The 24,855-nt window shown below is 47.0% G+C and overlaps 1 protein-coding gene and 1 long non-coding RNA gene across 4 annotated transcripts in view; one reads left to right on the top strand and one right to left on the bottom strand.

The window, feature by feature from the left end:
* On the bottom strand, positions 1-3,339 carry LOC144094157 (uncharacterized). Its single transcript, XR_013306457.1, has 3 exons — positions 2,884-3,339; positions 2,653-2,811; positions 1-1,434 (listed from the first exon to the last, which is right to left on the bottom strand). It is a non-coding gene; the product is annotated as an uncharacterized LOC144094157 (long non-coding RNA).
* Positions 3,340-3,414: 75 nt separating this feature from the next.
* The window catches only part of park (E3 ubiquitin-protein ligase parkin), an 83,398-nt gene continuing 61,957 nt past the window's right edge, over positions 3,415-24,855 (top strand). For 2 of the 3 annotated variants that reach the window (XR_013306456.1, XR_013306455.1), the window contains exons 1-5: positions 3,415-3,991; positions 7,221-7,371; positions 10,702-10,817; positions 17,128-17,321; positions 20,182-20,312. Coding sequence is in view for 1 of the 3 variants with exons in the window: in XM_077628072.1 (XP_077484198.1) it covers positions 3,710-3,991; positions 7,221-7,371; positions 10,702-10,817; positions 17,128-17,321; positions 20,182-20,312 (874 nt within the window). In the remaining 2 variants the exon portion in view is untranslated. The remainder of the gene's footprint in view (positions 3,992-7,220; positions 7,372-10,701; positions 10,818-17,127; positions 17,322-20,181; positions 20,313-24,855) is intronic. The other variant, XM_077628072.1, reaches the window with a different exon arrangement.

Raw genomic sequence — 24,855 nt, forward strand, 5'->3', positions numbered from 1 at the left:
TATCAACCTGTAAGAAGTGCTGGAAATTATGGCTTCTGATGAGCAAATGTGTGTTTGAAAATATTTAAACCTTTTTGCAAAACCATTCACTATGACAATGTGATATCAACCTGTAAGAAGTGCTGGAAATTCTACAAGAAGGCACAAGTGCAGCTACTAAGGAAATGGCTAAGGGAACGTCGGCCTGCGATGGTCCTGACATATTAGCCAGTGATAGACTGTAACTGTGGTGTGTTCATCGACAGAAGAGCACTCAATATGCCTTTGGCTGTAAGATTAATTTTAATGACACTACATTGTCTTTTGCGACTCAACTGCAGGATGGCATGCTGTACAAACGTAGCAATTTTTACTCTAGCACACAGTAATGTGCAGTTCTCATGAACACAGCTACCTTGCCCTTGCATGCTGTTTCAAAGCTGATTCAAACGAGTCACTGCATAGGCACAAATCATCCAAAAGCTCCACTAGGGTTTGCATGTTTACAGTTCTCTCAACTAGAGCACAGGCAGGCAACACCCTTGGGTAGGACTCCTCTAGCATGAACCCTTCTCCAGGACAGACTCCAGAGTTGGAGACGACATCACCAGTAAATGACTCAGTACATCAGCATTCACAATGCAAGCAGCAGGCCTCTACTTCAGAATGTCTTTGTATGTTCAGAGCACCCACATGGCCAACACAGTAGAACATGTTTTCCGGGACCAGTCTGTCGTTGTGCAGTTTCATTAGGCACCAAGATGCTAGGCAACCCTCTCCATGGGACCTGATGCAAACAGTCTCAGTCAACCAAGACTGGCCTGGACAATATGCATGTGCACCATACACTGGGAAATGGCTAAGCTGCAACCTTACTTCATAGCACGAGGCACATTCACTGTGCTGAGGTGATTTGGTGGAAGCAGAGGTGAAGCAGAGGTACATGGCTATGTCTGCTATTTGCAGGGACGCAGCTTACAGAGGAGTAAAGGTCCACACACTGCATGTCCTTCACAATTATTCTTGCCGCCCAAGATTTCTAACTTGCTATTGGTAGAAATTCTGAAGGAGGACAGCACAATATCAGTCAATGTGAATAATCCTTGTAACATGGGCTGTAACGTCCCAAAGGTCCACATGGGCTACATGCGATACCGAGTGGGGAGCTCTGGATTGATTTTGGCCACAAATGCCGGCAGGTATGCTGAATGCAAAAATGTCTTTGTGCTGTGTGATGCCACTGAATGTTAAAGAGCCCTTGGCAACACAGTGATGGCACTGCTAAAAGGACTGCCTGGCTGGCGAAGGTGCAAGAATGCCTGTTATGTACACCTTTGCCAGGCCTCTGATGAGGGTCTTGGCTGGCTCCTCAATTCCTTTGCCTGCCGATAGGTTGTACCCGTCACCAGCAAAAAATTGCCTCTTCTGCGCTTTTGCTGCACCCAAGAAATGAAGCTGAAAAGAAAATAGAATTTTGCTCAGAAATAGGCCAAATTCAGGGAACATGCCAATTATAATTTGGCCTATGGTGTCGTCGTCTGTCCTGTGTGTGTTGTTTTGGCGCAAAAATCTTTTAGTATGTATGATCACCAATTAGCCCAGCAGTTAACTCTTCTAATGATATGGCCATCAACGTCATCAGCCTGACTATGTCCACTTCAAGACAAGGCTTCTCCCACACCTCTCCAATTAACCCTGTCCTGTGCCAGCTGCGGCCACCGTTTCCCCGCAGACTTCCGAATCTCATCAGCGTACCTAACTTTCTGCCACTCCTTGCTGTGCTTCCCTTCCCTTGGAATCCTATCTTTTACCCTTAAGGACCAGCGGTTATCTTGCCTTCACATTACATGCCCTGCCCAAGACCATTTCTTCTTGTTTTCAACTAGTATGCTGTTACCCTGTGTTTGCTCCCTGACCCACTCTACTTTCTTCTTGTCTCTTAATGTAACATTTATCACTTTCATTTCCATAGTTCACTGCGTTGTCCTGAATTTAAGTTGAACCCTTCTTGTTAGCCTCTATGTTTCTGGCCCATAGTAGCTATGTTGCTGAGTGCTATCATGAGTTGAAGTTTCTCATGTGTGTAGACTATGTGGTATACTACAGTCCTTCCTCGTGCAGCAATTAAGCAGTTAGCATGCTTGCAAGAGTAGCCACTCTGTTATGAAATGTTGAGTGTGAGTGCCGTCATGGTGAAAACTGGCCTCGAAGGACAACTGCATTGTATTACTTGTGGACGCACACTTGAATTCGTGGGTTGTTCTGCCCTCTGAAACAAAGATGACCAGACGCAGGGAAGTAAGGAAGCTGAGGTGTCTGCAGAAGAAGGCGAAGACTGTATCAACGAAAACCCGTCTGGTCAGCAAAATTCATGACGGAAAAGTATCGCGCGGCGACCAGCCGTTCAAACAAAAGACGTTCAGTTTCGCTGGGCAAGGCCGAGGTGGCCGAGAGCACGCCAGTTCGCGCCAACAGGTCTTATAATCTACTCTTCCTTGACTGTTAATTGATTGCCATGCACAAATGTCGATTCCCAAATGTTGTAAGCCAGTGCTGTGTTCTTCTGGTCTTCTTTTTAGAAGTGCTTGCTGTTTGGGCTAGTTGGGACTCGCCTTTTTGTGCTCTGTTCACTCGAAAGGCGTACAGAAAGACAAGCATGGGTCGGGTACTTACGTCCGGATCGTAGCCGTCAACTTGAGGTTGAACAAGCGACAGCGGCCGAGCCAGCGACGGCTCGCCTCAACGTCTGCCGTGGCAAACCAACGAGAAAGTTGGCTAGATCCTGAAGACAAGCACCGCAGGGGGGCCACGCAGCAGATGCAAGACGGCGGCCTGTGATGAAAAATTATAAATAACAATTAATTACTGAAATTTGCCGAGGTTCAGCGCATTGTACCCACGTACCTTGATGCTGTCGCTGGTAAACTGCGCACTCGCATTGGACCTCGACAGGTCGTTGCCCCCCACATACAAAATCGCGAAATCTGCAAGGTGCAGGCTGATGCGCAAGACATCGTAACCACCAAAGCTGAATCTGCACGTTTCCACCGACGGGAAACACCGCAGACGGCACCTGCACAATCGCTTCAGTTGGATGTCGCTGAAGCGTGCCCCGCGCAACGCCGCTTCAAATCGGCACTAAGAAACGCTGCAAGCGACAGCTAGCACAGCGAGAGGAAAAGAACCGCCAATTTGGTCGCACGGTTGAAGTTCGCGGGGTTAACTCGCGTGAAAGGAAAGCCAGATGACCAGGTACTTTTTGACATGTAAATATCGCAACCTAGAGATTTCTGAAACGCCTAAAATGCCTAGGGGCCATAAGGCGCTAGGTTCCTGCGCTAGAGGGCTGGTGTCCCTATCGGTTCCTGCTCCATTTAGACGCGCCCGTGTCGGCGTGCTGCGTTTTGCATACACCCTGCGTCGCTGCCGACCGCAGCGCCACGTTTGTTTACAAACTTGACGCTTGTCTGAATGTTGGAAATTCTTGATCAGCGGACAACGTTAGGTGGGAAGCTGCTGTCTACTGCGGAAGCTGCGGAAGAGAGAAAAAAAAAGCTGCTCGTAAACACCAGCACAATCACCACCATAGAGTTTCTTACTATTAATAGTCAGAAACTATATGGTCACCACAGTAGGTCAGTAGGATTTACAACCACCGGCACGGCTCCGCTAAAACTGGCCAGAGGCCAAAGCGTTGGCAAGGGCGAACTGAACGTATGGTGGTTGCTGTATGGAGTTGGTTACCAACGCGTGGCACGCATTCGTCAACGCGCTTGCGTTGTTCCTGTGGCGTCGGCTAGCGTTCATAATTCGTTCCGAGCCGGCCATCCTCATGGACCAAGTGGCGATCAACGTACGCTTCTCGGCGGACCTGGTGGTACCGCTGAGGGTTGCGCGAGACGCTACCGTCAAGGAGCTGAAGGAAAGTCTGGCCAAGCAGCTGTCACTCCCCGTCGACGAGATTCGGATGATCTTCGCGGGAAAAGAGCTACTCGACCAGATCCCCATCAAGGTACGGGCCTCTGTTTCGCCCGCAGCTGCGAAGTAAAATCGCCACGGAACTCCAGTGGGCCGTGTCTCAGAACCCCGTCATTTCAACATGTTCGCGACCCTGCATCGTAACTTTTAACGTAGCCGAGAGTATACAGCGTGACTTGTTATAAGACGGCAGCTGCGTGAAAAGGTGCGTCACGGTGATGGGTGCCCCCTATTAAATGGGACAGAATGACGTTTAAATGTGAATGTAGGAAGTTTCTGTGGAGATATAGAAACAAATATGGAGACAGAGATTCCTATGGAGACAGAATTGACAGTGAATAAAGTAAAAACTTAGTACACACTACTGATGCGCGACATCCATGCCTTGTAGGCAAGCAGCGGTCAGTGGGAGACTATTCACTGAGGCCGCGCTACCATACGGCGCGAGCGTCGCCGCGTCAAACGCGCCACGTTTGCGGTCGTTTCTCGCCAGCTCGCGCAGTGTCACGGTACGCCGTGAGGTACCCGACCTTAATTCTTAGTGATTCGTAACATCTTTGCACGTTGTTAAATTCGTCAACGGCCACTTTTCTTTGTAGAATGCTTATTGTGCATAAAGTTTGCAGCAGAATTCTGTGCCGTGATTTAACCGAGCTGCCTGCCGGTTAACTCGGCAGCAAAACTGGTCGGCTGCATTGCACGCAAGAATGTACACGATTTGCAGCTTTTAATATCAGTTCATAACTGTCAGCTACTCACGCAGGATACATTGTGGATAACACAGCACATTATTAATTACCCATATTCCAAAACTGACGCCGCATAAACTCTTATTTCCAGCAGCTGTAGTCCGCGAACTGCCGAAGCCTCATTGTTTCAGCACAAAGGCAAATTGCGTCATAGCTGCCTTATTTATGCTACAAAATGGTCGAGCAAATACTGTCATGCACTCACAGCACAAATGGCAGACATAGCGAGAATGTTTTGCAATTTTGGTTGTAGCAACATAGCACAGCTTCGAGTGCACAAGACCTGGCTGGCATCAATAGGCCGGTTCGCAGCAACGCGATGTGCAGCGATTCTGCTACATTCAGTAGTAACACGTCACTTCCAGCAGACAGAAATGACAAGTTAAGCTAGCTAAATGAACAGACACGTTTAACTTCTCACCTCTCCAAAAACGGCACTTCGGCCGTCGGCACCCTCAGCACGGATCTTGGGCTCGCCCGCTTGTCAAGCAATTGCACCCTCTCATGTTTGCATGCTTTAATTCCTTGACCTGTCGGCAGACTTACGCTGTGCACAAGGCGGGCCTCAATATCGGTGAATTCAACGCACGGCAGCAGTCTTGTAGTACGTCGCACACCACGCCGGCGCCTGCACATTCCTACAGGTCGACGTTTTCACAAAGTGTAACCGTTTCAGCGTGCCTGCTCTTTTCTGTTTCGCGCAGTTCACGGCGTATCCACTCAGGCGCACGGTGCTGCGGGTCGGACAGAAATGATCTGCGGCGAGATGCTAAATACACTCACATTTGTGACATTTCACACATCACAAGCGAGGTAAATGCTGTGGCTGGCTGCGGCAGCCGCGCGCGCGACCACCAACATGGCGAATGCCACGCTGTCCGCTAGCGCCCCTTGCGGTTGACGTCATGTGAATACCTCCTATAGCATAGGTTTGCGGAGCAGTAGGGCAGAGTTACAGTGAAGCTTGCAGGATGAAATAGCTTACGAATCACGAATGCGTTCTTGAGAACAGGAAGTGGATTCAGAAGACCCCAAATTGGGAGTCAAAAGGAAATGAACTTCATGGTGTGCACCCACAATGCCATCAAGCAGAATGTATAGGTAATAGGCAAGGTGAGACGAGACAACCATGGGATGGTGAGGTCTATTATTAGCCTGAATTTGAATAGGCAACAGAGGGAACTAGTGTGAAAGAAGCACGTAAACGAGTTGGCAGTGAGAGAGAAAGCACAGGAGCTCAGGATTTCGCTCGACGACAGAGGCATTTTGCTTTGACCGTGTATCATACCTGTAGTGCACAGGCAGTGAATGGCAACCTCATTGACATATTTAAAATTGCACTAAAGAGGATTTTGGACTCTTCTTTTTACAGTGGGAACTCTATCTACATGCTCAGAGAATTCTTAGAAATTTCGAATTATTGTTCTGTGAGGCTGATTTCTCTATTAAATTGGATTAGATGTCTCGGCTTCTGAATTCTTTTTAACTAACCTTTGAGGGTAGGAGAAGTCAACCAACACGTGGAGTGCCTTTATCCAGTCGTGTGGCGGCTTCGCTTTTGCTATTAGGTTTCCTGCGGTGGCTCAGTGGTTAGGGCGCTCGACTACTGATCCGGAGTTCCCGGGTTCGAACCCGACCGCGGCGGCTGTGTTTTTATGGAGGAAAAACGCTAAGGCACCAGTGTACTGTGGGTGTACTGTGGGATGTCAGTGCACATTAAAGATCCCCAGGTGGTCGAAATTATTCCGGAGCCCTCCACTACGGCACCTCTTTCTTCCTTTCTTCTTTCACTCCCTCCCTTATCCCTTCCCTTACAGTGCTTCAGGTGTCCAATGATATATGAGACAGATACTGTGCCATTTCCTTTCCCCAAAAACCAATTCTTAATTAGGTTCCTTGAGTAAATAGTGTCAGTCGCAGACAACATAGCTGCAAATTAGGCCCGCAGAAATAAAAATACAAGTGGAGATATGTCTATCTTGGCCAAGTCTAAACTGCAGATTCAAAATATGAGAGGTGTATACTCACGAAAACTAGATTAGGTTGGAGCACGGTTGGCAGATGCTTTCAGATGATGAGTTGCAACTTATAGGAATTATTCAAAACAAAAGTGTGTAGCTGTTGTATCTCATGAGCACTCACCTGTGGGACAGGAACTTGGAGGCTAACGAAAAGGCCTCAGATTGAATCCTTGACAGTGCAGCGAGCTAGGACAGGAATGGAGCAGTGTGTGTCAGGGAACAAATATAAGTTAATGGTGCCCTAGCTGAGATTAGGAAGAGGAAATTGGCACGGGTAGTACAGTCATGTGGTTGCTTGGAAGGAAGGCAAACGTAGCAAGGGATGAAAGGGTCAGGTATGTAGATGAGATCATGAAATTCTCTGGTATACACGCCTTCAGATGGATGGGAGAGGTGCTTGTCATGTTGTGGGTGAAGCCGAGGCCATGAAGTGTGTCTGTGACGTGCTCTCGAGGTGGGCTCCATTAATGTTGAGTGTGCCCCTGTGGTGCAGGATTATGACGTCGAGGAGCAGACAACGTTGCATGCAGTGCGTGTGGCCAGTGGTGTGGCTACTGTGGGTGCCGAGGTCTGCTGCCCTCCTCTGGGCACCGGGGTTATTGCATCGCAGCTTTCGGAACAGGAGCAGCTGGCACGACAAACAGGCAAGTATGGTGGTTCTGCACACCACCCTATGTTGCCAGCAGGGTCTGTACGGAGCTGGCTCAGAACGGTTATGCTAAACGAAACTAGTGTCAGGGTATGACACGATAGCGTTAATGAGTTCATGTCCATATATGCGGATTTGGCCATTCTCAACTTTCTATTTATAGATTGCTGAGAGTTCTGAGACCACTGATGGTGCAGTGATGCAGCGGACAAGTGATGCACCACTCCCTCGAAAGGTGGCTGTTTCAAACACAGCGACCAATGGGGCTTGTGAGCCCCAGGTCGCTCCTCCCAAGCAACCTCTCGCAACCAGCCATGAATTTAACTGCCACCCACCATGGTGGGCAATTTGCTCACAATTAACCCACTGGGCAGGTTGCCATCTGCCTCAGCAGGCAGTGACTTTGTGACGTGGTGACATCACAAGGTCATGTTGCCTATGCGGGCTACCATCTCTGGGGATGTTTCGCTCACGCCACCAACGACACGGGGTTTTTCCTCCGCCGAAAGGGGGACCTTGTGTTAAAATAAATGGCAAGGCACTTTAAGCGCGAGATCACATACCAGTACAGCAGAATCTGTTTATAGTAAAGCTGCTCAGATCAGCAACAGTCGCTAATGTATCAGTTGATGCTGATGAGAAGATGGGTGTAGTGGTGCAGTCTCATAATATGAGGTACCTGCCAGTTACGACGACAGAGAAAAGGTGCATACAGACACCGTCCTGATTCAACCATATAGTTGGAAATGGAAATCAAAATCTGAATTATTAGGTTCCAATTTTAGTTTTTTTGATTTCACCTGTTGCGAAAGTGCCAAAGCATGGTTTTCGTGCTACCTTTTATCTGGTACGTTGTCGAAAATAAGGTTGTGAAATGCCTGTTGTCCTCAAACGGCTCCTCTTGGGCAGCAGCAGTACGGGGTTTTGTACTTTGGAGGAGGTTTTGTTTTTCGAGCAGTGCCGATTCAGTGCCATGTAGTTGCAGAATGGTATCCACACAAGAAACAATTCTCACAAAGGAGACGTTTACCCAATGATAATGGCTGGCAGCATACCACTGGCAAACTGATATGGTAGTTTCATTTTTAGGAACTCTTTTGTAAAATGCTGCATCAAGACTCTTTAGAGAGCTGGAAGCTTGGTAATTCAATCCTTAATAATTTGAGCACTGATCATAAATCAAACAGTAGTTTCGTCAGGATGCATAGAGGTGCTCTTTTTAAAAACCCTTAATAATGTGAAAGCGTTAGATGGCTCATTGACACAAAAACCTGGCATTTTCCAAAGTATGGCGGCATTACAACACTCGCATTTGGTCAAAATGATGGGACGGCATTAAAGGTGAGAAAATACAGAATGTTAGCCAGTAATGATCAGTACTAGTACTTACAGCTGCACCAACAACTGCCCTCGCTAATTTTTGTATTCCCCTGAAAATTAGTGTACCATAGTTGCTTTCCCACCCAGGCATTGGGCGATACGGCTGTCACATTATAGCAACCTTAAAAGTGTATGTTACGCCGGGATTCAAAAGCACCAGATTTTTGGTGGCTTGGACCAGCCAGTCAGTATGGTGGAACATGCCAGTGCAGAGGGGCCACTGTTTTGACATCTGCTCCCAAATGTTGGCCTTGTGGTTACACTGCCATAACTGAACTAGAGAAAGAGACGAGGGTTCCACATTCACATGTGGCCATTTTCTTTATTACTTTCTTTTGTTTGGAGTGTTTTTATTTTTAAGCCTTGTAGGTGAAGTTCGAATAATGGGCTATAAATGTAATTATACATGTGCACTAGCTTTATCTTGTTTTCAAGTAGTATTCTCTTATTTGAGGCGCCCTTACTGTAGACAGAATGTACAGATGTCTGTGGAAGGTCAAACGGAACTGTTGCTTCTTATTATGCCTGCTTTTGTACTGTGTGTGAACTCACACTGGTGGGATTCGGTTGCAACAACAGGCATATATTGGGCACAAGTACATAATGCAAGGTCTGTGCATTAAAGGGGCTCTGAAAGGGGCACTAATAAAGTTGCAGTATGCCTGGGATGTTAAAGGATGTTGTTTCATGAATATCCTCCTGCAAGAATTTTTTTTCTGATGCACTTTGTAATTATTTGTGAGTTATTTGAGTTTTTAGTTGAATTATTTGTGGTCAAAATTTTTATTGCAGAGTCTTCACCTTTCCCTCTCCTCTCGTCACTTTTCGCACGCTGAAAGGTCAGCACTCCTCCGCTGGCCCTACCACCAAGGGCGGAGCTTCCTGACCTGCCGGAGTTACGCCACTTACTGGCTATGGCTGTCGTAGCTGCCTGATGTCTGAAAGAATCTAACCAATAATCATCTCTGAACTGGTACGTGCAGGAGCATGCACGTATGAAAAAGTCTCCGGAAAGGGCTCGCCAACTCTCGCGCATGATTGTGGCTTCTCTGCTGCGTTTAAAAGTGTATTATTTAGCTTAGGTGTTCACGACAACACAATGTAGCGATTGAGTGAGTTCATGTGCTCTTCTCGGAACGTGTTTCAGAGCCTCTTTAAGTGTCTGACTGGTATGTTACCTGGCCATCAATTAGCCACTACCCTTTCCTCCTGCTTGTACATTTGGGCATTATTGGAAGGACTCCTGAAAATTGCTTTCACGTGAAACTGCCCATTTGCTATGCGTGTTGCTGTTAAATGGGCATGAACAAAGAGAGATCGTGGTTCACCTGAAATGGACGATGTACCTTGACAGCCGTGCCACATCCCAGAAGCATTCCAAAAATGTCTCAAGTTTGAGAAACACAATGCTTTGTGTCATGGCAGGGATAACTGCATGTGCTAAGTTCATTCATGTTCTATTACTGCTTGAAATTACCTGCTTAGTATGCAGAGCAAGACATATCGACATGAACCCTGGTGAAGGGACTTGGTTTTGTGCAAAGTCAATGGTTCCTGGTTGGTGCATATGCTCCAGGTGCAGTGGGATGTGGAACGTGTTTGGCCAGCTGGGCCCTGCAGGATGCCTGTCCTGTGCGACATAGAGGCTCAAAAACATGGTGCATTGAGCGGGTGAACATTGTGGACCCTTGAATGGTTTACTAACGAGTCTAGGTGCTCTGCACTTGCAAGCACCCCTTCCTTTTTGTTCTTTGCATATAAAAAAAAATGAATGTGAATGCACTGCCGGCACCTTTCTTGTCTGCGGTTTGTCTGTCGGAGCTCATCTTACCTTGACAGTTGCCAATGCGCCAGGTGCCCTGTGCGTGAAAAGGTAAAGTGTCTGATTTGCTTGTTTAGTCGGGCAGGGAGAAAGGCCTGACTGGCTTGCACGCTCCTGATGCAGGGGCCAATAAGGCCCTGTTCTTTGTCTACTGCAAGCAGCCATGTGGGCAGGTGCAGCCGGGCAAGCTCAGGGTGTGCTGTGCGACGTGCGGAGAGGGCTCCTTCGTCCTCAGCCAGGTAGGTTCTCACTGGCTGTGCACAGATGTTGATCAGTTGCTGCGTCCCATCCTTTTCTGCACAGTAACATGTGGTGTCTTCGGATTAATCTGTTCTCACTGACAGAGAAGTGGCGTGCTGCAGCATCGAGTGCCGACGCTACTTCATGTGCGCTTGACAGTGGCGTAGTCTCGCCGCCGCCGTCGGACTCATGATCGTCAGCTATTCGCACTGCACATGAGCCCTGCGACGTCTGCTGGGAGCATGCAGCCTCAATTATATCGGCGTCACTGAAGGGCTCCAACGTCTCCACGTAGCTCGCGCTCGCGACGCCAACAAAAGCCGTCATCGCCCAAACCGCCATACTATGTTGTTTACACCGTGTGATTGTGACCCAACAACCGCGGCACAACGAAAAAACCTGCAACGGCTCGCGCCGAAGCATGAGCGGTGGGGGTGAGTGTTCGGCAGCGAAAACCTGCTACGGCATGCACCGGAACGCGGGCTCCGTAAGCCTCGTGCACTCGGCTTTTTTTTTTTCTTTTCCATTGTTTTACATCTCTGGTAAATTTGGAGCGTGTTTTACTCACTATGGGTCAACTTCTATCGGGGACACAACCTGGGCCAGAGGGCGCTGTGGACGCCAGTGGACAGCGCCCTCTCCGAGCGACTTCTCGTAATTGATTAGGCAGCACGACGAGTTTCGCCACTGACTTGTGTGAGTCTGCGCCGCCCGCATGTGAGGGAAACTAGTTCTGCGCTTGTTCGTTCTGGCTCACGCTTAGGCGTCGTCCTGAGAGGAGCTTGCTTCGCGCACCCTGTGCTCTCTCTGCTCGTGCACGGACGCCGTTGTGAGAGAAGAGCGCGCCCGCTCGAGGGTTGGCGCGGCGTCAAGAAAACAGCCCAAAAGGGTGCTGTTCTCGTCACACATATAGTTTTGTGCCCATAGTACCTAAGCACTTGGTGCACGAAGTGAAAACTGAAACTAAAGCCTACCTTCGAGCTGAACTGCGGCTTTTTTTCTTCATGTCTTCAAATTGGGCTTGCTCAGCTCGATCTGCTGCTTGCTTCTGCCGTGCGTGCTGGTCACACGTTTCTGCCACCTTTTTTTTTTCCCTTTCCGCGCTGTTTCAGTGACTGTGGTACTAGGCTGCTCACCCCTGTGTCACAGGTCGAATCGCGCCACGTTTAGATTTGTGCGAAATATGAAACCGCATTTCGCGATGTCGGTGCGCATTGATGAATCCCATTCTGTTGAAGTTTGAGACTTTTAGCATGTGCGTACAGCTGATACAACTATGTAAATCATGTTCGTTTGGATGTAGCTCGATCTATTGGAATGCTCAGTCGAATCAGGCACCTGTTGCCCATGCAGACTTAAAGACAGTTGTATTTTTCTCTAATCCATTTTAAACGGGTATACTGCAGTTTAATCGGGGGTACATGCAACAAATCTGACTCAGATTATTTGCTTTAAAAAAGGGCTTTGCACGTATGTTCCCCAGGCCCTTCCTTGGGTGACTGCTTATTTCAGGCCTTTCATATTCCTCCATTCCCATTGTGGCATAAGTATTCTGTTGCTGTACATATTTTTGATGTGCAACACGGTGTGAGGCCTCATCAGGAAGTATGCTATTAGCTTCCTTTTGCCTCATTCCATGGACATGTACCCTGTTTCATGTCCGAATAAACTGATTTGATTTGATTATGGTAACGCTTTGCCATTCTTACCGGTGTCGCGCTTGCCTAGCCGCTTCTGCCGTATGGTCGTATTTGCAGCCGATGGCGTATTTACCATACAGATATCTAAAAATAATATCTGCTAATCCGGAGCCCTTCAGAAACGGCTTTGCGCACAATCTATGTACAGCCTTGGGACGTTAAACTCTCAAACCACTGGCACGACTCAGTTTTAATGCACATCGATCGGGCACGTAACGCTATTGCACGGCCTCCCGAGGTCTACAGTCCGTGGTCTGTAATCTGCAGAGCCACATTGCTACCACTTGTGTACGGCACAAGGTAAGTTCACATGTGGAATGGCGTCTGCCATCTTCGCCTTCGCAGTTGTACGCGCTGCCAGTTTACATGGTGTCGGCAGAATAAGTGCACATATATTAAGGGCCCACCAGCACTCTCTCCTGTTGCTGCGGGGGATGGATCATTAGTACAATTCTTTATCAATACCGCACCAGTACTTTGCATTGAACGATCTCTGACGCCTGGCTATTTTCTGTTGGCAGCACACACGGCAGTAAGCAAATGCGTCATTTCAGGGAAGCCAACAAGTCAAGCAAGACGTTTCCCCGCCTTTAGGCAACCACGGTGGTCCGTGCCACTTCGATCACTGCATAAAAACTGCCTACCGGGGGACATAATCAGCGCACAGTGCAGTCGTCAGGCTGTGCTTGCATCCGCCATTCCCGCGAGAAGACGGGCGCGGGCAGCACGCGGAGAGAGAAAGCGCGCGCAGCACACGAACATGGCCAGTCAGAGCGCCGCGGCGCCATCGCTCCCGATCGACGTTTCAGAATTTCGTCCCTACGGGAGGAGCACGACGCTGTCGTCGTGCAGCAAACTTTAGGTTGGGGCTGCTATCTACGAGGAGCGGTGTCAGCCAGTGGCTCCTAGTTGGAGTTAACCGTAGTGGGTGCCGACTTGTTCGAATTATTGGGAGTTTTCTCCCATTGAAATACACAGGGCTGTGCCGGAACCCGGGCGTCAGTTCGAATTAACCGTAAGTTCGAAATAACAGAGTTTGAATTAACGAGCTTTTGCTATACAATAATATTTACAGTCAACAGTTGGCATAATTTACAGAAGCCAAAATTTGTAATGGTTTTGCACCAGAGATAAAACAGCCTCATGAAACTTTAAAAGCACCTTGAAAACATACTTCATGAACATTATTTGACCATTGTGATGGTTGTTTTCAGTTTCTGTCTGTTTTTGCTTTGGTTAGATTTTATTGACTATGCTTTACATTAAGAGACATAATGGGCATTCTTATTAGAAATAGGGATCAAATAGTTAATGTAGCCAAAGAGTTATGCAGAAATCTATATAGTAGCCAATATAGTTGGGACATTAACGAGAGCGGTAGCAGCGCACGGCAACGGGGCATCCCGCCAGTAAGGAAAGGGGAAGTAAAGAAAGATTTAGGAGCAATGAAAAGGGTGAAAGCAGCAGTTGAGGATCAGGCAACAGCAGATCTGTTGAAGGACTGAGGAGAGAATGTGCTAGAAAAACTATCCACCCTGTATCTGCAATGCGTTATGACTTTAAGCATACCAGAAGCTTAATAGAACGCTAACGTCATCTTAATCCATAAGAAAGACGTCAAGGACTTGAAAAATTACAGACCGATCAGCTTACTCTCCGTTGCTTACAAGGTATTTAATAAGATAATTTCTAACTCAGTTGGAACAACCTTACACTTTAATTACTGAAATGATCAGGCAGGCTTTTTTAAAGGCACTCAACAATACACCATATTCACACTATCAGGTGATAGAGAAATGCATAGAATATAACCAAACGTTATATATAGACTTCATAGATCACGACAAAGCATTTATTAGACTGAATGGAAACCTGAGCAGTCATGCAGGCATTAATGGATCGGGGTGTAGAAACGCCCTGTATAAAAAATATTGGAAGATATCTATAATGGCTGCACAGCCACCGTGGTCCAGCATAAAGTCAGCTATAAAATTCCAGTTAGGGAGAGTGTCGGGCAGGGAGACACGATCTCTCCGATATTATTCACTCCCTTTTTACAGGAGGTATTCAGAAGCCTGGATTGAGAACAGTTGGTAATCAGAGTTAATGTAATCTGCGTTCTCAGCAATCTGTGATTCGCTGATGGCATTGCCTTGCTAAGTCTTTCGGAGGATGAATTGCTAAGCGTGATCAGTGAAATAGACAGGCAGAGTGGAACGCTTGGTCAAAAAATTAATATGCAGGAAACCAAAGTAATGTTCTGCAGTCTTGCAAGGGAACAGCAGTTTACGATTAGTAGCCAGCAGAAGTAGGCAAATGTCTTTATTTTTACTTTTCCTCCCTCAACCTCACTTTTAAATCTATGGCCTTCCCTCACCCTCACTTTGCAAAATTTGCTGGCCCTCCCTCGCCCTAACCCTCACATCGTGGACCCTCCCTCACCCTCACTAATAGTTGTTTTAAAACTTGAGTTATTTTTTCTAGTCAGCAACTTCTGGTGATATTACTGAGTAATAAACATAAGATAAACCCTCAAGACATATTGGACGAGATTCTTGTAGTATTATTGTGTGTGTGTTGTTTGAGCTAATACGTGAAATAAGATTGAGACAGTTACGAGTTGAGCCCCAAAATATCACTCTGCCTTTACTTAGGGCACGCACTGCATGCATACATGTCCCCTGCACTTATAACATTTCATTGTTATCTGTATGAACTGCTAAAATGAGTCAGCACGTTGTTGTGTCTGTGTACAAGAACTAACATACGCCAACAATGTTCAGAAACCATTGCAGTAGCATTTACCACGACAATTACAGCAAGTGCGAAACACAGAATAGATTTAGAACAGGGAAAGTTTGTTGGTCGGGTCTTCTAACCGAATTTGAATGCTTCTAATATCCCCGCCATTTTGGGCGGCTTGCTGCTTGCTCGTCTGATGGCACTTACGCACGCATGGCTGGAAGATGATGAAGACCATGTTTTCAAATTACAGCACGGGAAACTGGCGGTTTAACACGCTTGAAAGCAGGGAGGTGACGAAGACGACGACATTGCAAGTGCAGCTCTAGAGCCTGGCAGTTAGAACAGGCCGGGTGTTAAGATTCTGCCAATTGATTGTTCATCCCAGGGAAGTGTATGGACCGACCGACTTTAAACGGGAGTGGCGCTCCCTCTGGGTGATGTGCTCAGCATTGCCTCCCATATAGTGCTCTGTTGCTCTGTCTTTTTGAGATGTCTTTCTTGGTGTTGCCTAAAAGCTTTGTAAATAGTTCATGTAAATAGAAATATCTTTTCAGTGTATTAAACACCATGTTCAAAATAAAGCTGCTGCAGTGGCGTAGTTGGTCGAAGCAGCGGCTAGTGGAACTGATCTGTTTGCTCTGCCATGGGTTCGAATGCCGCTGCCCCAGCTATGAAGATTTTTATTTCTCTATAGTGTCTTCCCCAGGTGCAGTGCTGGCTTTCCACTGCTGTGAGGTTCTTATGCTGTGGCTTAAAATAAAACAATATTGAGGCCAATTGAAAATGAAACACGTCGCCTGAAATGCAGAATTTGGGTTGAATTATGTAGTGGTTGATTCTTGTGGTTGCCATTTTAGTGCCCTAGCGCTAGGGCTTCCACTCTACTGAAAAGCGGTTTTCTGTCTTATCTGTCAGGAGCCTGCTTCTGGCACAGGCTGCCTTGACCATTTTACATTATTATGTCATCACAAACTGCCCACTGAATTGTGAGCAAACTGACCACCGTGGCAATTCAATTAATTATTAGCTGCAATAGCTTTCTCAGGAACAACAACATAGGTCTCACAAGCCTCACTGATGGCAACACTTGCCATTGCAAGTCAGTGGCGCGTCGCTTAACCACTGCACTGCACAGCAGGTCTGTCTTACTCAGCTATTGAGCAGAAATATTGTGGCTAATGAAAAGGGTTTATCTTAAATCCAGGATGACACAGTGTTCTGTGGAAGAGAAAATGAGAGGTGTAACATTAAGAGACAGGAAGAGGGCAGAGTGGGTCAGGGAACAGACGCAGGTTAATGGTATACTAGTCGAAATCAAGGAAACGAAATGGGCTTGGGCAGGGCATGTGATGTGAAGGTAAGATATCCGCTGGTCCTTAAGGGTAACAAAGTGGATTCCAAGAGAAGGCAACAAAAATGTTTGATGGGTGGTTGAGATTAAGAATTTTGCAGGGATAGGAAGGCTGCAGGTGCCATGGGACAAGGTTAACTGGCGAGACATGGAAGAAGCCTTTGTCTTGCAGAGGCTGTAGTCAGGCTGATGATGATGATGTTTGTAACGTGTACACTGTTGCATTTTATCTTTATGCAGTGTTTTGTTTTGATCTTTTGCCAGTATTGGTGTACTTTCCTATTCACACAAGAGCTGCATCCTTGCCTACGTAAATTTTGCTTTCTGAACCCTGTACTAGCCTCTGGCGCTGGGTTCAAACAGTGTTTGGTGAATTTTGGCAGAAGTAGAGATAAATGAAATGAAATGCAGCTAGAAGCAGTTTCAATGATAGGATAGAACAGGTGCTGCTGAGACCCAGTCAGGCGGAGGGATGATGGTGGCGTGTCACTCACAGTGCATGATGGCACGCAGGATCCCTCCTGTTGGCGGGACGTGCTCGAAGCGGGCAGGTTGTCGGGGAAGTGCCAAGTGTGCCATAGGACACGAGCTGCCCACTTCTTCTTCAAGTGCACTGGGGAACCCCACGGGGAGCACACGGTTGTCGTGCTGCAGCTGATTCGCTACAACTACCTTCATGTGCCTTGCCTGGCCTGCTTGGACACCAGGTACCCTCCTCTCCCGCACTCAAGTACTGCAGACACCACATTTTTGCTTGCATATTTTATTCTTTCAAATGATGCATTGCAATGCATACACCATTGTGTGATGATTGCTAAATACCGTATAGACGTGTGTCGAGGGCCAATTTTCAGGGTCTGGACCATATACGCAATGTGCAAAAAAAATGTGTTAATGTAAAAACACACCAGTCGGATATAGTAGATGGCATTTATTCCACGTTCAGTCATCCTCGCGGAGTCTTCAGACTCTTAGCTGGTGTGTGCCCTTGTGCATGCTCGTCCCACAAGTCGCACTGCATGTCTTTTGTTCTCAACGTGTGCCCGTTGTTCCGCACTTCCATCACACAGCAGAGCAGCCAAAGGTGTCCAAAGAACTTTTTGCAGGGAGGTGGGCACCCGACGGCCGGGGATGGGCAAGGTGGTAGGTTAGCTCCAAGGAGGCACTATTTGTGGTCTAAACTACGCACATGAAACAAAAATTAGAAACAGCAAATTAGTGCCAGGCTTAGAGAACATACATTTGGTTTTATTAATGAACAAGGAATGAAACTTAATAAGCAAAATGCGAAAAGTTATCACTTTGTGAAGAATGGTCAGTCTTGCTGCATGCGTGTTCTTGATTCATGTAAACTGATGATCAGCACACAACACGTGTTCACCAGCATGTAACTGGAGTCCGTCAGTCTTCCTTGAATAGCAGCTGCAGACGCCTCGGGTTTTCCTTGGCAAATTGTATGATGACATGGATGATAAAGTCATCCTCGTGCTTCATTACGCACTCTTGATGCACACTCGTCATACAAAGGCCGTCTAGCCTGTCATTTTTCATTGTTGAGCGTAGCCAGCTTTCACTCTTCTCATTGTACTGAAGGACACCGCAGCGGTGGCCAAGTGGTTGAGCATCCGCCTCGCATGCGGGAGGTGCGGGTTCGATCCCCAGTGCCGCCGGGTACCCACCGGTGATACAATGGGTACAAGCTTTCCCCTGGTCTGGTGCTCGGCTTATTTAGGGTGAAATGCTTGGGAAACGGGTCTTCGACCCCACCTTGAGAATTTGAAAAATACCTTGTGCCATGGCGCTGTTTGGCCATAGCTGCCCTTGCGCCATAAAAATCCATCATCATCATCATCATTGTACTGAAGGAGTGTTCGACAGAGCAAGCGGTAACTGGCACTCGATTGATTATTGTGTTGTCATGAGCTCCTCAGCCAAGTAATGCACTTCTATACACAGCAGAGAATCCACAGCTGTGCACAAAAGTTGACGAGCCCTTTCGAGCGACTTTTTGGTACTCATGCCCTCGTCCGTTTCACGCTCCTGCATATGTCGGTTAGGAGAGGGCTATTAGATTCTTTCAGATGTCATGCAGCTACTATGGTGACAGCCAGTCAGCCGCGTTGCTCCGGCGGATCAGGAAGATCCCCCCCCGAAGAATTCGCGCACATGTCGCCAGCCTGCGGTGTGGCTGAGTAGTGCGGCTGACGGAGGAGTGCCGACCTTGGAACGTGCCAAAAGTGACAAGAGGAGAGGGAAGGTCGCTAGAACGCCAACATTTCAAATTTTGACTACAGATAACTGAGCTTCTAACAAATGCCTTAAAAAAATTCTTGCCAGAGGATATTCGAGGATATTCATGAAGCAGCATCCTTTAACATCCCATGCATACTGCATCTTTATTGCGCGCCCCTTTCAGAGCCCCTTTAATGTGTTTGCATTGAAAGCTGCTCTATGGAAAAAGAAAAATGTGTCCGGCGTAGTTTGGTGTGTGCCTTGCCACCGTGTGGAGAGAGGGAAATTCCCCTCTGTGCTTGTTAGGGTGGAGGAGCACTTTTCTTTATGGTGGGGCTTCTAACGCATGAAAAAATTCCTTTGCTAGAAAAAAATTCGAGATCACTGCGGCAACCCGCATTGAATTAATGCGAAAGCATTGACGCCTCCTCGGCACTCGTCGCCTCTCTTTGATTCTCTTTGCCCCTCTTTACATGTGGTGTGGACGTTGAAGCTGCACTATGCGATGGCACAGATGGCTTAAATATGATGCCACACACCCACAAAATGAGCAATTAAGCACCACGGCATCAGCGCGCGAACACAGCATATGCACGCGGCAACGGCGAGAGAGCCACTTGCGTACAAGCAGCGCGCCTAAGCGGAAGGGGCCGTATACTCATTTCAAGTTGTTTTTTTGGTGTTTGGTGCACCGTCGCTCCATGTGTCTCACGTGATCGGGACGTCACTTCAGCAAACCGTCAATGGCGTAGGAGTGACACGTCGAAGCGGATGGGGCTATATACTCATTTCACGTTTGGCATGGCATCGCTCTGGGCCACACCGTTACACCATTAATTTCTCTTAATTAACCATTAACAGCCGTAATTCATGCTTAGCACTTTTAATTAATCATGAATTAATTGGATTTCGATTAACTGCACATTTCCCCTCGTTTCATCTTAGTATTCATTTCGGGTGTTCAAATTTGGTGCCACGCAATGCCTCCGCCCACGCTTCGGGCATGTGCTCCCACACTTCCGGCGTTTTCAAATTTGGCGCCAATTTTGCTCTGGTCTCGCCCCCTTTTTTGGACATTTTTGGCTCTAATTAATTAACTATTCATCTGATTTCGAAATTTTTGTTTGCACAGCATCCTCACATCATCCTATTTCGATTACAACCACTCGTTTGATGCTACCTCTTCTGAGTTCTCCACAACTGCTGTGGACACGCTTTTGCACACACGACCTTGTCAACATAGCGTAGTAAAGCTTTCACTTTAATAAAATAATTAATTACACTGCAGGTATTGATTACTTCTCTGCACGTTTTCTCTTGAAATGGCTGGTGCAGCCAGCTGGTGCTGGTGTTCCGCTGTGGACACGTCGTATGCCTAGAGTGCTTCTGCGCATACTGCCGCAGTCGACTGGACGAGCGGGGCTTCGTGCAGCATCCGACCCTGGGCTCAACGTTGCCCTGCCCTGGTGAGTAGGAAGAGCTGTAGGTTCTTGGAGTAAAATATTATGTAAAAAGCACCTGAGGAAACTGGACAATAACAAGTGGGCAGCTAAGGTATTTAATAAGCACATGTACAGAAAGAGCATTGACTCAGAATGGCAGAGAAGAACTAGGAAACTGGTAAGTATGCAGGAAGCAAAGACGGAGAAATAAAGAGCTTTAATATACAGGTAAAAAACGCAGAAGGTAAGAATTGAATTACAGTCGAACCCTGCAATAAAGAAACCGCCGGGGAAGGAAAACTTTTCATTGTCGCGAGAATTTCGCTGTCGCGAAAATAGACATATAAGCACACCCATTACTTTCCAGAACCAAAATTTAATGAAAAAAGTCGGGCTTCGCAGCTTGATAAGCTATGCGTAGCTTCGTCGTTGTTGTGGTCGCCGAAGAAAGTCCGGATAACGTCAAAAGTGTCAAGCACATCACGCGAGCTTCCTTGCCTTCCTTGTGCTTGGTTTTCGTCATCCTTGTCGTCACTCTCCTCGTTTCCTTTGCGCACACTGTCGATAATAGCGTCGTCGCTGAATTCTTCGTGCACGATCAAGTCGGCGTCCGCATACATAAAGTCATCCAGTTCAACAGCATCTGGCACCATTGCATCGACACTGCGAAGTGTGTCCCATGCTTCGGTTAGTGGCTGCAGATCGTCACTGCTTGTAGGAACTCTCGCTTCCAGTTCTGCCAAGGCATGCTGACCAGCCGCAGAACTGGCGGGCCTGAAGCAGTTTTAGACAAGAGTGGCCGAAGTAGCAATCCATGCCCGGCAAGCATCTCTATCGCCATGAAAATATCAATTGCCGTCGGTCGCTTCATTTCAGTGTTTAACAACATCCGCTCGATTAGTCTTCCCCGGTACACAGACTTGGCACTCTTAATAGCCCCTTGGTCAAGAGGTTGAATAATGGAAGAAAAAAAAATCAAGCGGACACTCGTCAGGACAATGTGGTGGGCACTGCAGCTATCCAAAAAAAAGGCAGACGGATCTGCCCTGCTTCCGCATATCCATATTAAAGGCTTCCAGCCAGCTGGAGATTATTGCGTGCGTCATCCAAGCTTTCTGGTTAGCAGTGTACTCGACCGGAATAATTTGGTTACCTTTAAAGCACCGTGGCATCTTGCTCCGGCTGATCGTGAGGAGGGGACGCTTGTCGGATTCGTTCATGTTTGAGCACAAAAGAATGGTCACCTGCTTCTTGCTCAGCTTGCCGCCATGGCATTTTTGTCCCTTCAGGTCGAGCGTTTTCGATGGCAACATTTCATAGAAAAAACCAGTTTCATCCGCATTATAAATTTCCGAGGGTTCGTATTCGTCCATTATGCTTTCGTATCTTTCCTGCATCCAGGACGACGCTGCTTCAGCGTTGACGCTTGCAGACTCCCCCGACAACATCTTGGCGACGATGCAATGCTGCGCTTTAAATCGGCTTAGCCATCCGCCCAGCATGCACGTGAAGTCAATCGCCTTCTGCTGCAGAAGGCTTCCAGACAAAGGCATCTTGTTCACTCTCTTGTCGAGGAACCACCGGAATATGGCTTTGTCGACGTCTTTGTAGACCGGCATTGCCACCGTCTTGTTCTGTGTGCGTGTGCCGTTCTGAAGCGCTGCCATGATGCTCTTCTTTGATTTCATAATAGTAGAAAGTGACCTGCATGGGATACTGAATTCCTCCACAATGTCCGGCTTCTTTCTGCCTTTTGCAGCTTTGGCGATGATTGCAGATTTTTCCTGCAGTGTCAGAAACTTTCGCTTTTTAACAGGAGGCGGCACATTTTGCGACAGGCCAAAAAAGAACACTGGACACAAGCAAGTCACGGGCAGATTCAGCGTGCATGAGGTGGACGGTGAGATAGCGTGGTCGGCGTGCACGAGGCATGGTAGCGAAAAGATAAAGAAGGGTTTGTTGTTCTGCCTAGATGCTTCCCCGGTTGGCCGGCGGTGTCGTCATGTGACACATCACATGCATGCGTAGTTGCCAACAGATGGGCTAGCAAAAAGCCGCATTCAGTGAACAAAAAAAAAAAAAAACTCGTTGCTGTCATAATCATTATCAAACCGACAGAAAGTACTAAACAGCAATGGCCGCGCCAGTGCTTGTTGGCAGAAATGAATGGCCCCGTCTTGTCGCATGAGTGTGCTGCTGCAATTTTGCCACTTCTCTGTTCCCAACTGGCTGATGTGCCAAAAAGAGGTTGCAGATCACTACCTGAAACTTTTGTTAATACGGGGCTGCTTTTTAAGAACTCTTCGCTGCTGAGAGGAGCAAATGCATTGAACTCTATAGAAGTTCACCGAGGGCACAAGAATTTTTCGCTGCCGCGAGAATTTCGTTCTTGAGGGCTTTCGCTATTGAAGGGTTCAACTGTAATTCAATTTAAAAGGAGAAGAATGTACAACTATATTAGGTTATGTGAATAAGTACTTCTTTCAAACCGAATTGAATACAAATTGTACAGACTTGGTACTGAATTGAATATAAGGAGTAAAGCTGAAAAACAAATCAAATACAAATTTAATAGTGAAAACACACAGTCGAACACAAATCGAATTCTTTGCAAGTTATGTTCATATTTATATTAGTGGCTCTTTATTAATAAAATAACAAAACAAGCAAAAGATGTTGCTAGCCGTGGCATCTGCCATTGAAACCTGGCGCACTTGAGCTGCGACTACTGTGAGCAAAGGGCAGGAAGATGGAAAGAAAGGGTGGAGCGATAGAAAGAAAGAATAGGCTTAGGGTGGCAGGTGCACTATATACAAATAAAAATATCCAAAATATGCGCGGGGTGAGGGGAAGTGCCTGCGCTTGGCTGCCAAGAGTTCTTGGTGTGTAGGCTTGCAAATTGTTAGGGTGGGGGAGAGTGGCTGATTGTGGTCTGCACGATGTCGCTGATTGGTTGTCCTGTGCCCCAGCAAAACATCGTGCAAGGCCATTGTCTGTGTGCGGGGGCACCGACACACGCACACTCTCTCACTTGGTCGTCGTGTGCCGGCCCCTCGAGGTAAATATTTACGTGCCACCTGCATGTCGTGTCCTGTCACAAGTGTATGCTGGTTATGAAACATGGAAACGTGTGTGTGAAATTAAGGTGGGACCCTGGTCTTAAGACAATTTTTTTTATTTACCGGCAGATTTTGATGAAAGTAGCACCGTTTATGTAGTTTTTGTGCCGACTTCGAATATGCATATAGATTTGCTATAAGTAATCTAGTTTTGAAAATATTGAGCACTTTATCTTTTTTGTTTGGAGTTGAGCTACCTGTAAAACTACAGGTGTTACAATCAAAATTCACATGTCAAATAAATCTACAACACTCGGGGAGTGCAAAAGTCAAGTTTGAATGTCCTTGTCCCATTTTATGCGAAGTTAGAGCTTGTCAAAGTTTAGAGACCAGAAAGCCATCTGGACACTCAAGAAAACATGTAATTTTTAAAAACTTTTCTTATAAAGTACCACATATTTATTTATAATTTTGCACTCTATACGAGTTTACGTCTCTGGTGAAAAAAGAATTATAGCAATAGCATAAGTAGAACCAGAGATATCGCACCTCCAAACCTGCAACACGGTCAAAAATACAGTTTTGAGAAAACGAAGAAAAACTTTTTACAGATTATTTATTCACACAAAACTTTAAAAGAAGCTAGAAAAATGCAATCAGTATGCCCCAGGAGCATAATCTTGGTGCATTGAGTCCCGGTGCTTTCACTTCACATCCTTCTTCAACGCACTTGAACTTTCATGTTTCTTGTCACATTTCCGACTTCGACAAACATCTTTCTCCGTAGCCCTCTTGAGGCCTGTTCTTGGCATATTTGTTTTTAGCTCGCCTAGTATTGTGGCAGCTGCATTCTGGCACCCTGTATTGAAGCGAAGCACCGCCTCAGCGACAGCTGCTTCGACGGCGAACAGTGAGGAGTGACGCTCTTTTGGCACCAGGTTCCAGAGGACAGAATGAAAACTCTCATTGGAGTTCTGTGTTTTCCCACGGAAACACCTTTCCAGCAGTTTTGTATCGGGGAGCCGCTGATAAACTGGCAGCAGTGCACGAGCTACATCCTGTGGTAAATTGTAGCTGTGCTTGGGTGCTGGATCTCCTTTTGCAACAGCGGCATTGTGCCGGCACCATGAATCCCTGCCAGTTGGGCACAACGAGTGGTCAGAGTGACCATCCGTAGATGTCACATGGCGGTATGTGGCCATGACTGCCGTTTTCATGTTGTTTATGTTGCCTTCATGCGACTTGAGAGCACAACCATAATGTGTACTCAATTTGGAAATCAAATCACCCGTTAGTCGGCCTTTACCTCCGAAGCCTCGACCATCTTTGGTTTTATGTTTTGGACGAGGTTGCGAAGAGCTCTTCCCATTCTTTTTTTAACGTGGTTGATGCGATCTTCTTTCTCGACTGGGATAAACCCATAAACTTGCGCCTGGTTTATGGCATCAAATGTGCGACTATCCCTATCGTAGAGGACAGTCGTGTAGCGGAGGTTGTGGCGCTCAATA

Source organism: Amblyomma americanum, chromosome 6 (assembly GCF_052857255.1).
Source record: "Amblyomma americanum isolate KBUSLIRL-KWMA chromosome 6, ASM5285725v1, whole genome shotgun sequence".
In the NCBI taxonomy this organism is placed as follows: domain Eukaryota; kingdom Metazoa; phylum Arthropoda; class Arachnida; order Ixodida; family Ixodidae; genus Amblyomma; species Amblyomma americanum.